The following is a 15364-nucleotide window of genomic DNA, read 5'->3' on the forward strand; positions in this document are numbered from 1 at the left end:
CAAATCCGTGTACAAATGATTACCATATAATTAGATAAAAAGATAATATTTTTTTCTTATGGACTAATGACATTGGTTGACTGTTAAGGATTAAGATTTATGAGGTTTAAAATTCGAAACCTGACTCAGTAAAGTTTCCGCAATATGTCTAACAAAGGCTCATATGGGGCGCCTATAAATGTTGTTAAATAAAATATCTTCACTTGTGGCCTAGTCGTAGAAGGTTTGGGTTCTCCAGTGGAACTTAAATTCGAATCTCACTTGTGTCACTTTTGGGTGGATATTGGCAATGAAATATTTGAGTTAGGCCTTGTGCAAAGGTTGTCAGTTCGTACCTAAGCCCACCCGAGTTTTGGTCCACCGTGTGTTACGCTAGAAAGTTATGCTCTTGTGGTGACACAACGACTGTCAAATGACAGTTGGCGATATGATTTTCCGGGGGGGCACGTTCAAGCCAAACTTTAAAGCCAGCGTGAGACTAATTAAGACAATATAAATATAAGCATCGGGACTCTTTAAGTTTGAAAAGCACGATAGCCTAAATATAATAAAGCTTCCGTTGTAAAACTGTAAAAATAATAAAATCATGAAAGAGGTGTTGCCAATTGGCATATATCTATCACACTAGAGTGTCCAAGTGTACACATTCATGCGTAAGAGAGAGGCAAGGAGAGCACTATAAATTCATTCCAATGCACTCATCATCTCATCACAATTCAGCGTCATTTCATTTCAGTTCAGTTCAATCTGCAATCCTTTCTGTCTACAATGAGTTCGTCTGCAACTTCTAGGTTTTCACTTACTCTCAAATTCACACTTCATCACTACTTCAATCGATTCAGTGATTCACTATATCATAACCAAATACATAACCGATCATATTCATATATAATTGTTATTATTATTATTAACCTTGCAGGATGATGAAGAAAGCTAGCGTAGATACGTGGGCCGGTGATATCTGCCGCCGTGAGGTCGGTCATCTTTCCACCAGAAAATTTGCTCACCGTTTCGCTAATTCGGAGGTATATATATATATACTTCCTTCCTTTTAGTTCACTCGTGTCGTTACATTATGTATTTTCTTGTGTATGTATTACAAGCATGTAGATCGATGTGCTAATTGTATGATATATATATCTAATCTGGATGTGTATTAATTTGCTCAAGTTTTGTGCTCTAGGGCACAGTACGTTGTTAGCTAGGTTTGTTGACTGTATTACAATTACATGCTTCACTATTTTAATCGCGATAGATATCATTTGGTTGATGATTCCACTTCCATTTGAAGTAATTTCTGTATATGACTTCAATATTTGACTGACATTAGACATTGATTTGTTAATATGTATATTGCTACGTACGTAGATGCTTATTTTAAACCTCGATCTGTAGCGCCTAGACGGATATTTATAGTGATTTGAGAATTCAGCTTTTGAGGAATTTTGAAGTATAAATTATTAAACCTAATATTCCTTGTAAAGTTATGTCTATCTTTAATAAATGTCATCCGGCCTGTGTATTCATTGATCCGTGTATGTTACACATAACATTGCTTGGAGTTGGTTGGATACTAATACCTTATACATACTTTTAAACTGTATTCGAGTGGTCATGTACAAGTTGCAGGATGGTTAATGATTGATACTTTCTGTTTTCATTGATATATTCACGTTATTGTTATACTTATACTTTATAGATTGACAAAGAAGGATATCATCTTGTATAACACCTTACTGTTAAACGCGTTGCAACATCTGATGTTTTTACAACACTTTCTTAACTGTTTTCATGTTCAAGGATTTCGTCATGAAACTTGATCTTGCAAGGAAACTGCGAAAACAAATAGGCTGTGTCAACAGCGTGAGTTATAATGCACTCGGGGATATCCTTGTCTCTGGCTCAGATGACAGGAAAGTTATACTTTGGGATTGGGAATCCGGGTCTGTTAAACTTTCCTTCGATTCCGGCCATAAAAAAAATATCCTCCAAGCAAATATCGTGCCAGAAACCGATGAGCGAATCATTGTTACTTGTGCTGCTGATGGACAGGTATAAATTTAATTTCTTAAACTTCATAATAAATTCCTATTTATATCATTTGCTTTACTTAATGATTTGGTTCTAGGTGAGGCATGCAAGTATCTTAGAATGCGGAATCGTGGAGACAAAATTGCTTGGGAAACATCAAGGAAGAGCTCACAAGCTAGCTAATGATACCGTGAATCCACACGTCTTCTACACATGTGGTGAAGATGGATTAGTTCAACATGTTAGTCATCATCGAATATATTTACAACAGGTTAAATTCCACATATAGTATATATTAATTCATTTAACATATTTTTTGCAGTTCGACTTAAGGACAGGAGACGCCACAGAACTCTTCAAATGCCAACCTGTGCGTGGTAGGCTTTTCACAACTGTGGTTCATCTGACCACTATAGCTATAGATCCACTAAACCCTAATACATTTGTGGTTGCGGGATCAGATGAATTCACAAGGTTATATGATATTAGAAGCTACAGATATGATGCTTCAACCGCATTTGGTGAACCCGTTGACCATTTCTGTCCCGAGCATTTAGTAGGTGACGAGAATGTGGGAATTACAGGATTATCCTTCTCGGATCAAAGTGAACTTTTAGTTTCATACAGTGAAGAGTTCATTTATCTTTTCTCTAAGAATATGGGACGGGGCAGCGATATAAATTCAATTCTAGATCATCGTCATCTCACCATTGATCCTGATTCAGAGATGGAAATTGATTCCAAACCGGGCCCACAAGCTTTCAAAGGGCACCGGAATCGTTTGACAGTTAAGGGTGTTAGCTTCTTTGGAGGTAACGAATATATCGCGAGTGGGTCCGATTGTGGACGAATGTTCATTTGGAAGAAAAAAGATGCAAGACTTGTACGCGTTATGGAAGCAGACATGCAAGTGGTGAATTGTATTCAAGCGCATCCACATACACTTATGCTTGCTAGCGGTGGTATTGACCACGACATCAAAATCTGGACACCAACAGCACTTGAAAAGGCACCTGCCCCAAGTAATATCAACAGGGTATGTATGCATATATAAAAGGTAATATACATTGTGTTTTTAATAATGTTATTGAGTGTGTTTGTTTGTTTTCAGTTGAGGTATGCTACCAACTTTTGGAGGGTGCCACCAAGAGACATGGCACTTGAATTGATTGCAATGAGAAATCAAGGATTCCCGGTACGGTCTTTCGAAGACAATGAGGCGATGGAGATGATTATAACTTTTGATGATGACAGCACAGATAGCGAGGATGAATTTTGATTAACTAGTTTTAAGAGATGGAATGAGTAAGTTTTTCAGGAAAAAGGTAGAGGTGCAGTGCAGTCATCGTAATTTCTTACTGGCTAATTTTCAGAAATGATTTTATGTATATATATATTTTAGGGCTAAATATGTGTTTAATTAGTTATCTGTTTCCTTAGTTTTTCATGTACAAGTTTAAGTGCTTGAGCCGAGCTAACGGGTCTGCCCGGGGAGGTGTAGGCGCTCGTGCAACAAGAGCATGTTATAATATAAATCTGAATCGTTGTATCTTATCTTGAGTTGTTAATGGTAAAGAGCTAGATTTATAGCATTAGTAAATATTATACCAATTTTGACAGTAAGTCGAGAAAAATAATATATTGGTGACGCCAAAAATCATGCATGCTACAGCTTTATTTCAAGGGAAGTATTCGAAGATAATATGTAATTTACAAGACTAATTTTACTTTGTGAGAGCCAAAAACAATTATAAGGAAATTAAAGACAAGATGTTTGCTGATTTTGGGTAACCAAAGTCTAAATGACATTACTTACTAAATATTTTAGAGTGAATTAGCATTACATATGTATTAATTACTTCAGGATGTAGGTATTTTGTCGAAATAGAATGGTGTGATTGTACGTCCGTCCTTCATTGGCGTATTTTTCTGTTTTACACGCCCGTAACTCTTCCTCAGCCAGGATGAGACAGAAAAATAAAGCAAATACAAATATTAGTTTCTTATTTATTATTTTTAGGATCGACGAATCAAATGATATTCATGTTTCAACTTTTGCTCATCTTTTCCCCTCCGAATCAAACTATTTTTTTCTCATCTATCGTTTGATCCTAAATATAGAAATATAATATTAAATGGTGGATCTCTTCTTTATTTCTTTAAAAGAAACGCATCTTATTAGTTTTAATTTTTCATTTAGTTATTTTCATTATTCTTAGTTTTTAATGACTTGTATTGTTAAAATATCTAATAGTTTTGTCACGTTGGATGTAGAACACGCACAAACATTTTCTAAGCATGTTACCTATTCGGATTTTAATTACACAAAACACTCGTGTAACAAAAACTAATACTACTATAAATAAACCGCTTATTTTTGTAATGCACAGGTAGGAGATTCTTGGTTCTTTTCTAAAACTTAACTTGTAATCCTGATAAACACATTCATAATAAACTGAACACCCAAAAGAGAAACATCAAAGAAAAAAACTGAACTCGTAACGAACAAAACTAGTAGTTTGGCATGATCTCTACACAAGAAAACCTTCCAACTATAAGCAAAAGAATAAGCAAGTTAAAAGACATGTACGAGTTTTTATTCTCGGGGGGTCAAAAATGTCATGGCAAGAAATGAGATCCGGTTTTTCCTCATGATATGATCTAAAGTTTAAACCAAATAACAATCATTATAGTCGTAATCGTTTTCAATCTCAAATCTGCATCTTTTTTTATAAAAACCATCCTATCAGAATTTCCACAGACGTGGCTTCTGCTCTTGCCTTCTCCTGAATCATCACAATAGATATCTTGGGTTATCGTTTATTTAAAAACCCACAACCTCTAATAACAAAGAAAAAAAACAGCTCAAATTTTACCTCCGATGTTCTTTATTACGTTCAACGAACTCTTTGGCTATATCACGCCCTTGATATGAAGCTAGTACAGGTCGAATATCAGCAGGCCTATGTCGGGCAACATCTGTGATTACAGGTAAACATAAGTCAGATGGATACAGCAAATCATATTTAATTAAAATATAATATAAAGATGTTACATTCAAGAAATGGTATAAGATCCAGAAGTGCAGTGTCTTCAGCTTCACATTTCCATGGTTTTATCGGGACACAATTCTCTGACTGAAGGCAACTCTCAACAGCATTACCACTTATATACATAACCCTTGACGGATCTCTGTTAAGCTTCGACAAATCCTACAAAAACAAGCACGCTTTAGCACGTATTAGAGAATTAACCGTTTTGATAAAAGAATAGGTGTAAACAGCATACTCTATAGTGCTTCCCGTCTTGATATCTAGTTGCAGCCCTTGATAGCCTATACCTAATGCAGTGCTTTTCATCCAATCTATCAACAACAGGATCAACATACTGCACACACAAACAGAAGCCAAGAATGTCAAGAATACAACCTCAAAGTAATCAAAAAGGGTAATGATGGAATTTACCATGGGCTGCTGATCAGAATACACTATGATTTCATAATATTGAGCTAACTGTTCCAAAAAGTCATCAACTCCTGGTCTTTTGAATGTTCTCCAACCTCGATCACGCTTTAATCAAAAACAAATGTCAAAATGACAAAAATAGCCCCACCGTGTTAAATTGCAAAAGAAAAAGAAGAAATTTATTATATACCTTCCAGTCAGAATATAGTAGAGTTTCATTAAGGTCCAAAACCAATGTGAACACATGCTGCTCTTGTGGATGCAAATATGGTAGAAGCATCTCTGATGAGGGCTCAGTAAAACCCTAAAAAAACAATAGTGGTGTGTTAATCTGATTTGAGGAAAGAGGTTGAAGTGTATAAATAAACTTGATAGAAAATATACGCACTCGAACATGCTCTTCTGTAGCAGCACGCAGATCCAAATAAAGCTCAGTCAACTTGGCAGGAACTGACATAACATGTAACAAAACCACAAACACAAGTCGATAAGCTAAAAGATATAAAGATTGATAATTAATGTGGTGATGGCATCAGAATAATGCAACTAGAACGGACCTGTCATTGCAGCTGATTTTAGCATAGCTTGAAAATTCTGCATTTAAGATAAGTACATATGTTAGAATTTGATGCTTCACATTCCATGACCATAATATGATGGATAAGATGATTTTTAATACACAAAGATGTATTATCAAATGTGTTGTTCAATCAAGTGAACCAAAGATTTCACATTTATATCATATGACTAAAGTAACGGTTACTGCACCAATGTCAGGCATGCCACAAACATTTCAAAATTGGGAAGTTATACTAAATCATACTCACATCAAAAGAAGAAAAATCAAAGCCTCCAGAAACTCTGGCTGATTCACGCAAAGCCTTTGTCTTCGCATCAACCTCTTCTAAAGTGTATGCTGAAAAACAAGAAATATATTTGCATGTTAATATAGCATGAAGAAAAAAAAATGTATATTTCAAGACAATCTTTATTCCATACAAGTCATCAACACGATGATAAACTTGTGTCAAACAAGATATGTTGTAAAAACCCTGGATACTAGCAAAAGATTCAGATACTTACTCTTTCCATTTAGTGAAAAAAAAGAAGATAAAAAGATGAGTGTTGTGCAAATTATTATTCTTTAAGCATTTTGCAAGAAATACTTGAAAACTTCTTAGATTCACATGTCACATGTATAGAGGGAAAATACGTACCATAGGTTGCATAACCAGCAGTGGCAACACCTCCAGTAAGCGCTGCAACTAAAGTATACTTAAGAAAGCTCCATGGTTTTCCACCTACTCTGTCCACTGCTGCACTTTCCAATGGCGGTGGAATTGAAGATGCAGCCTGATTATTGAGGATGGATGAGGAGATGATTGGTTCACTGGGACCATTTGCAGAGACATTTGAATATAAGCGAGGATTCTTGTTCCTCTTCTTGACAATAGAAAGTATTTGTCTAGATCGAGTAATAATCGACATTGATTTCTATATTGAAATCTTAAGACTTCAGTGATAATACTCTGTTCTGACCATTAGAAACAAATTAGTTATTGACAATCTGATAACATCAAGCCATACAAATAGCTATAATTCTGAGAGCATAAAACAGTTGAAACTTAAAACACTAGAAATTACTGTAAGTCTGTAATACCTGAACTAACTCTTCAGTACAGCTAAAACTAATAAATTGTGTGATGCACTGATGCCTTGTGCATAGTTATCAAATGCAATAAGTGCTCGAAATCGTTGAGGCTGGGCCTAGCGCCCAGGCGATAAGCGCAAAAAAAGCACCCGACTTTTTTAAAAAAAAAAAGCGCACATTAAAAAAAACAAAATTTTAACTAAAACAGAACATCTTAATAAGAAAACATACATCCATTCTTGAAATAGTTCATAGAACAACCAAAAACCAAAACCCAAAAAATGATGTACAAAGTACATCTTAATAATTAGAAAAACCTAATCATTAACACATCTATCATAATATCCAGTAATTCAACAACTCTATAAGCATTCATTTTGACTGTCAAGAACAACAATTTGATCCATCCACAATTGAAGCATTAACACATCAATCATAATATCCAGATTTCCAAAACTTAAACTAAAACCTATTCACAAATTTTGAATATTGTAATCATTTAGTAACTGAAGTCAAATGATATTTAATACGCATGGGAAGGTTGGGAACAGATTACGGTGCTTTAATAATGGAGTTTTAGGTACTGCTAAAGAATAAAAAGAGGTTGTTTAAATGATATTTAATACGCATGGGAAGGTTGGGAACAGATTACTGGCGCTTTAAATATCTGAGGCATGCAACTAGCAATTAATTCGCTTCGTATTTTAAAAGCGATTGATTTTAACAACTATGTCCTTGTATTTTCTAACCAGTACTCAATTAAAACTACAACTATAACCCTAATCTTCTGAATCATAAAGTTAAAAACAAATGCCCTCCAACTATTGATGTAATAAAATGTACCATACCAACTAGAGCTGTAGAAGAATCAAACTTTCGGTGGGAAGTTCATGCATATTTGCTCGTTTAATAAATGAACAAACATGAACAAGGATTTCTGTTCGATTAACTAAATGAAGGAACATCAATAGAGGCCATGTTCATTCAATTGTGTCCGTGAACATTTAAGTGTGTTTATATTCGTCAATGCTTGCTTGTTCACTAGGCTTTTCATAATTTTGTTATGTCTTTTCTAATGCTATCATATAGATTTAAACAAAATTATCAATGATAGAACAAAAATATAGATGAGTAATATGTGAATAAATTATATGAAAAACTAACAAACACCAACTTGGTAGTGGGACCAAACTGTAGACATTGGCATTCTCGGTTAGCCAAATCAAACAGAAAAAAAATCGGTTGTGTTCACGAACAACTAAACAAGCTCATTTCGTTAATGAACAAAGACGAAGAAAAAACTTGGTTCGGTAAGGTGTTGGTGAAGGATAAAAGCTTAACGAATTTGTTGGGTTCATTTACAGCAGCCCTAAATTATTAGACAAAAGAATTTTGCAAGTCTGTTCCTAAAACCCTAACTGAACGTCAAAGCTCAGAGTGTATTGAGACAAACAATAACTGTTAGGCATCAATAAGCAGAGATCATTACACAAAATGAAGCTAAACATTATAAGAAGATTGAATGAAATATAATTATTTTATTGATAACTGTTATCGCTATATGCAATGGCATTTGTTGCGTATTGTACGGCTAAAACCCTAGATCAAAGTTAAACCTCATACGAATGGTAGGTAGAGGAATACAATACGTACCTGGTAATGGTAATTGTGATCAGAGAAGGCCGGCGGCTTGCTTATGCTTATATTATAGAAAAGCTTTATTATATTATATTGTAATATTATAATATAAATAAATAAATTGGATGAGTGGCGTTATGCGCAAGCCAATGCCCCCTACAAAGCCAAAATTCTTCCTTCCTAGTATTTAACCCAAATCGAATTTTTCCAACTTTTATTATATTTTTGTTTACTTTTTTTTATATAAAATTAGATGCAGCTTGACTAGGGACGAGCGTGAGACAATACCCGTACATGTACTCGATTGTACTCGTACCAAAAATCAATAAAAACACGTACTACTATGTGTACCAAATTTTTCGGTATGATACGGGTACTGGTACGGGTATTTCGGTACAGTACCCGTTTTTATACCACTTTGCTTTTTTATCTCCAAATCTTCGGCGATCTTAAACCGGTACCGGTTTAACAAACAACATAAATTAGTCCGGGTATCAGTACTTTCATAAGTACGTGACGGTTACCAAATTGTACAGGTACCAAATTGGTCGTCGAGTTAAAGATAAGATAGTATTGAAAAACCCTAATTCGGCCGCCGAGTTTAAGTGATTTATTTGTTGGTTCAAGTCTTGATGTTATATTATTTAATTTTAACGACATCTTTGGTACTTGTTTAATAATAACATGGTTGGAGAATTTATATTATATATTAAATATGAAGAATCCCAATTAAACCTTTATATATTCCAAACAGGTACAAAATACCAAATGTACCCGTACCTGTACCCGATTGTACCTGTACTAAAATTCAACAAAAATGTATACCATACTCGTACCGAATAAGCTAAATCGGTACGGGTACATGTACGTGTACGGGTATTTGGGATAAAATGTTCATTCCTAAGCTTGACTTAGCTCTCGTATTTGCACAGGATCCAGGATGAGGTCGGATACAATTTGTACATTATGAGGTAATGAAATAAACAAGGGAATGGAATGAATCGGGGAATGGAAGAGATAAGATAATAAAATGAATCATTATTATTACATTGCATTGTTTGGTTACCATGTAGGAATAAAATAAATCATCACTTTAATATTTGTTTATAAAACTATAAAAAAATAATAGTAATGAGAATACAATAATAATAATAATAATAATAATAGTTATATTAAACATTATTATTATTGTTGTTGTTGTTGTTGTTGACCATTTTCCATTCCTTGAAGGAATGAAAGTAAAAGCACTTATTACTAAGGAATGAAAAATATTATATATGGAAGGAATTGCATTCCTTAGGGATGATTCATTCAATTGTTGAATGTCAACTAAACATGTTTTATTTTATTCATTTTAAATGATCCATTCTATTCCATCTTTCATTGCTTGATATCAAAAACTACCTAAATTGTTTCACACGGCTTTAACCCATGAAAGGGTTGAATTTTCGGGACACCATGACAACTTTCGAATGTTTTAAATGTGTAAAGTCATTGTCGTAAGGATATCCCAGTTACTATCTTGACTTTAAGCATGTTTGTCTAATGCTTTTACCAAGTCACTGTCATAGGGATAGGTTCAACCCATTTTCCTCGCAAATTGTGATGGAAATCTTGCCAGCTACGCTATTATGAAAGTTGGGGCTTCCAACTTTCATGTTGTACATAGCTTCTCACTCATAGCTTCTTAGAGTTGGATTGGACCGGGTACCTACATCTAGGGGTGTTCAAATGAATCTGAATCTGTATCCGAATTATCCGACAATCCGTATCCGCACTATTTGAAATTTAGGATATTCGAAAATTCGGATTCGGATATCATTTTTGGGATTTTTTTGGATAGTTCGAATATTCAAACTCTCCGAATTAGTAAATTCAATTATTTTTAATCATTTATTATTTTAAACAAATGTAACATATTAAAACCCTAAAAAGCATATCACTTAATACAAGAACACCTATTTCCATCCTTTAATACAGGAATTAATAGAGGAACGCCGCTATCCGTCATCAACATCGGAACTTCATCGCCGTCGTTGTCGCTGGTATCTTTAATGTCGCCCTCGCTATGTTTGATATACATGTTGATCCACAAATAGCTGATTTAATTGAAATGAGGTTGTGTGGAATTGATTTTTCAAAAGTTTTAATGGATTTGATGATGATGATGATGATGATGATGATGATGGAGGTGAGTCATTGGAGTAGAATAGATTGAGACTGGACACTGTACAATAATTTGAAACAACGTCGTTTATCTTTTTTTTTTTAATTTCAGATATCCGTTTCACTATCTGAAATTTCAGATATCCGAATAAGTTCGGATATCAGAAATTTCGTATACGGATTCGGATAGTGAAATCTACTATCCGAAATGTTCGGATATTCGAAACTTCGGATATCCGACTTTGAACATTCTTACCTACATCATCAATCTAGTACTTAACACATAGTAGCGACTGCTTGTGACTTAGAATTAGAGGTGGCAATGTGAGTGGGTTGGGTTGGGTTGGGTTGGGGTAATGGGTTAGAATGGGTATGGGTGGGTTAGAATGGGTATGGGTTAGGATGTATTTGGGTCATGATGGATTTTTAAAATAGAGGGTTTTGATGGGTATGGGTAAATATGGGTAAAGCTAACCCATCTTGGCCCAAATGTAGGTCAAAATACAAAAAGTTTTAAAAACTCCTCAAAAAAAATTCAAAAAATTAATAAAAAAATAATAAATCAAAAACGAAAAATGTAAAAATAACTAAAATGTTTATCCCGTCATCATCGTTCATTGAAAAAACCCGCTTTTGTATTGGTTCAGGTTCGATTTTTATCGTGTTTTTTTGTTCGGTTTTGTTTTTTTTTTTTCATTTCGGTCGGTTTTGGTATCTGTTCGGTTTCAATGATTTCGGTTTCGATTTCTTGGTTACTATTCGGTTACGCGGTTTTTGTTTAAAATAAAGTTGAATGGAGCTTGTTTTAGTCCATTCTAACCTATGAACTGTAACGATTCCGACGAAACCAGGTATACCCTAACCGAAGGACGTTAGTTACGTCATATGTAATGTCGGGTACATGAGTTACCATGGTAATTATACGAGAATACATGGTTCATTGTATTGATTGTACGTGAATATATAATTCACCGTATTGAATATGCGATCAAACGATCGATAGTTATTGAAACCCGAATGAATCGAGGGTTCAATTATAGACGAGATATATGATATTTAGTGATGTTACGAAGTATTAAAGCTTCGGGATAAGTGGATTAAAGCACAGAAAAAGGATTTCGATTTAATAGTACGTCGGTACGTTAAACGAAACCTTTAATACCAAACCGAGCAAGAGACGATCGATCAAGCCGAAAAAGATGCGTAATAACTAATAATATGACGTTTTAAGTTAATAAATGTCATGGATTAAGTTTTTAAATCGGTTTTATATAAATTTCAATTTTTAGACCAAAAACGACCGTTTTAGCCTCGTTTTAAGCCGAATTAAACATTTAACCGAGAAACGAACTGAACCAGATTATCCAAAACATTATCCAGATTTCGGAAATCCAAGTTTGTGGCCAAGAATGAACTTGTGGGTCCCACCCCACCCCATTACAAATTCCGATCGGCCTCCATGGCCCTCATTTTCTTTTTTTTTTCTTTTTTCAATCAACTCTCTCAAAGATTCATCAATCCTCTCAAGATCATGATCCAAAACCCGAGATAATTAGCAAGAAAACAAGGTAAAGAATCGAGTTAATCACGTTTCCATCTTCGTTTCTTGAGTTTGTTTGCAAGAAAATGAGGTTTCAAAGATGAAAACCGATTCTTGCATGATCAAGTGATGTATACGGGTTATACAAGGGATCTTGGTCCAAGAAATGAGTTAAACGAATCAAAAACGAATTTTTACGGTTAAATCTTTGTTTTTAGTATCATAACCGTAACCATGAAAGAAATGGCTTGATCGTGAGTGTAACTTACTTGGTATTGTGGTATGTTGTTTGTAGGCTCTGTATTTAGGGGTAGATAAGGCGGAAAGATGAGTTTGTAGCTTGTAGTGGCGGAAAACGAAAGGTATATTCGGTTATGTTCGGTTTTGGGAAATTTGGACAGATTGTTGATGCTTTAGAGTTAGGTCATGAAATTTTACAGAGGTGTTAAACACATGAAAAGATGAGTTCTGTGAATTTTTGGATAAAGGATGAATATTTGGTGAATTTAATGCTCGGTTTTGGCCAAAAATGGTGAAAAATAGTTAAATATCATGAAAAATTCTGGAAAATTTCAGATAAGCTTTTCATATCATGTATAAGTCACACACAAAATTTGAGGTCCGTTGGAGAAGTCTAAGTAGGCTTTTCGGTTAAACGAGTTCTAGGGATTTCTAGCTCGGTTTTGGAAAAAGGGCATGTAAAAGAAGATTTTGGTTCTGGAAAAATTACAGGGGACTATGTGGATGGCAGGGGACATCCAGGAAAAATTTGGGATTTTTCTAAGGTCGTTTGGTATTTACGACATATTTAGTTTTTAAATGGTGTTTAAAAATATATAAATAAATTTTAAATATAAGAATTAATTCTGGAAATATTTTTATAAAATTCCCCACTATTAAAAAGTGATTTGTGCAAAATTTCAAGATCCGAGAGTAAACGGATAATTAATCGTGCTGATTATCAAACTTTTAAAGTTAAAACGCGTAAACCGGTGAAGTTCGCTTAAGCGAGCTGACTGGTGTATAAAAACCTTAAAAATGGACTATTTTCATATAATTGAGTTAAACAAGTAAAAATGAATCATCCGAAAATAAGTCAGATGATTTGGGTATTTTTAACCAATTTTAACGGTTTCCGGTACGCCAAAGACGGAAACGAGTCCCGCGGCCAATCGGGACGTCTAAACCGAGCTATAATTTCACATTTTAAATTAAATTATCAGACAACCACTATTTTCGGGTCGTGTGTGACCAAACTCATTTTGAAACATAAAACGGATATTCGTGCTAGGCACGCAAAACGAGAAAACGACTAATAGAAATTGTGACCATGGAACTCTAAACGACATCACAATCTGAGTCCGGAGAAGTATTTCTGGGTTAACATTGCCCCCGGAACAGGTACAGTACTGGGTTAACAGTGTCCCCAGATGTACCGATTGATAAGGTTAAAGATTATATAAACAATAATTGTATAATAACGATCGTAGGGATCATATTACAGATTGGACGTGTTAATTGATAATGATTGTTGTTACCTGCTTGCATGTGCTAAGGTGAGTTTTCACGAGCCCCTTTTTATTGAAATGTTTTAAATATTTTCCCGGGGCGGAAAGCATGTTTTTACCAAAGTGTTTAAGTACATGCTGATCGCATGGAAATGAATGTATTTATATAATGTTTATTGTACGGGAATCGTACGGTAATGTATTAAAATGGTAATTGTCTGAGATGTTAATATTGAAAGGTCCCGCAACAGTGTTCTGGGTTAACAGTGTCCCCAGAGGTTATTGGAAGTGTTCTGGGTTAACAGTGTCCCCAGAGGTTAGTGGAAGTGTTCTGGGTTAACAGTGTCCCCAGAGGTTATTGGAAGTGTTCTGGGTCAACAATGTCCCCAGAGGTTATTAAATGTGATTATGGGTTAACAGTGTCCCCAGATAATATTATATTATGATATGGATTTATCATGGTTTACTAAAATTGTGAAACTCACCAACTATTCGTAGTTGACCCGTTTTCTCACATGCTTTTCAGGTACAACTAAGATAAAGTGATTGATTACGTGCTAAGTGCTTGATGTGTGTAAGGTTTGCGTGCTGGACGTTAGGATACATTATAACAGATAGAATTATGAACCGTATTGTATGATGTGTGTATCACCTAGACGGTAATGAAAGATGAGATAATGTAATTTTGAAGTATATTAATGCATTCGGTTTTCTTTATAAACAATGTGGTTGATATCAGAGGTGTCTGTCGCATCCCGTTTACGTTTCCGCTGCGGTTACGGGGTGTTACAGAACTTGGTATCAGAGCCATTGGTTATAAAGAATTAGGATGTCTTTAAAAGATACCTAAAATATAACCAGTAGCTCAAGTATTATAGGATCTGAATATCAACTAATAATTTATAGTGACGAGGTCTGGATGAACTTGGATGGACAAGTGAGTTATTATGGTCCGGAACATAATAACAGACTTGTCCGCACGAGGGAATTCAGGGGACGTCACGGGGTACATTAATAGGTAAAAATGGCAACATATGTGTAAAGTATATAATATTATTTATACGTGCTAATATGTATATATATATATATATATATATCTTGTGGGTACATGTATTGAGAAATGGGACCCGGATAAGGAACCGGGGAAGGAAATAATAAAAAGTACCGAGGATGCCGAAATTTCTAGAGCATCGGTTGATGATAAGTCTGACTTATCGGGCCATAGTTATGATAGTACCAAGTTAGATCTCCCGTTTGACATTAACCAGAAATATCTAGTAACCGTCACTCCCAACCAAAATTGATGAATCCCTTACCCTACCAACATCGGTACCGTATATCCTAATAACCCCAGATGTTCACCCGA

At 34.8% G+C, this 15364-nt stretch overlaps 2 protein-coding genes across 2 annotated transcripts; one reads left to right on the forward strand and one right to left on the reverse strand.

The window, feature by feature from the left end:
- Positions 1-1782: 1782 nt before the first annotated feature.
- Positions 1783-3237, forward strand: LOC143565804 (uncharacterized). Its single transcript, XM_077052668.1, has 3 exons — positions 1783-2052; positions 2129-2272; positions 2354-3237. The coding sequence occupies exons 1-3, from the start codon at positions 1792-1794 to the stop codon at positions 3083-3085; spliced, it is 1137 nt and encodes a 378-aa protein (XP_076908783.1). The 5' UTR covers positions 1783-1791; the 3' UTR covers positions 3086-3237.
- Positions 3238-4504: 1267 nt separating this feature from the next.
- On the reverse strand, positions 4505-7260 carry LOC143565803 (mitochondrial import inner membrane translocase subunit TIM50-like). Its single transcript, XM_077052667.1, has 10 exons — positions 6713-7260; positions 6323-6411; positions 6053-6089; positions 5884-5945; positions 5686-5799; positions 5496-5600; positions 5320-5418; positions 5087-5243; positions 4908-5010; positions 4505-4817 (listed from the first exon to the last, which is right to left on the reverse strand). The coding sequence occupies exons 1-10, from the start codon at positions 6981-6983 to the stop codon at positions 4778-4780; spliced, it is 1077 nt and encodes a 358-aa protein (XP_076908782.1). The 5' UTR covers positions 6984-7260; the 3' UTR covers positions 4505-4777.
- Between the last annotated feature and the right edge of the window lie 8104 nt (positions 7261-15364).

Source organism: Bidens hawaiensis, unplaced genomic scaffold (assembly GCF_021521415.1).
Source record: "Bidens hawaiensis isolate Kalapana, Puna unplaced genomic scaffold, B.hawaiensis_p1.1 tig00022530_1, whole genome shotgun sequence".
In the NCBI taxonomy this organism is placed as follows: Eukaryota; Viridiplantae; Streptophyta; class Magnoliopsida; order Asterales; family Asteraceae; genus Bidens; species Bidens hawaiensis.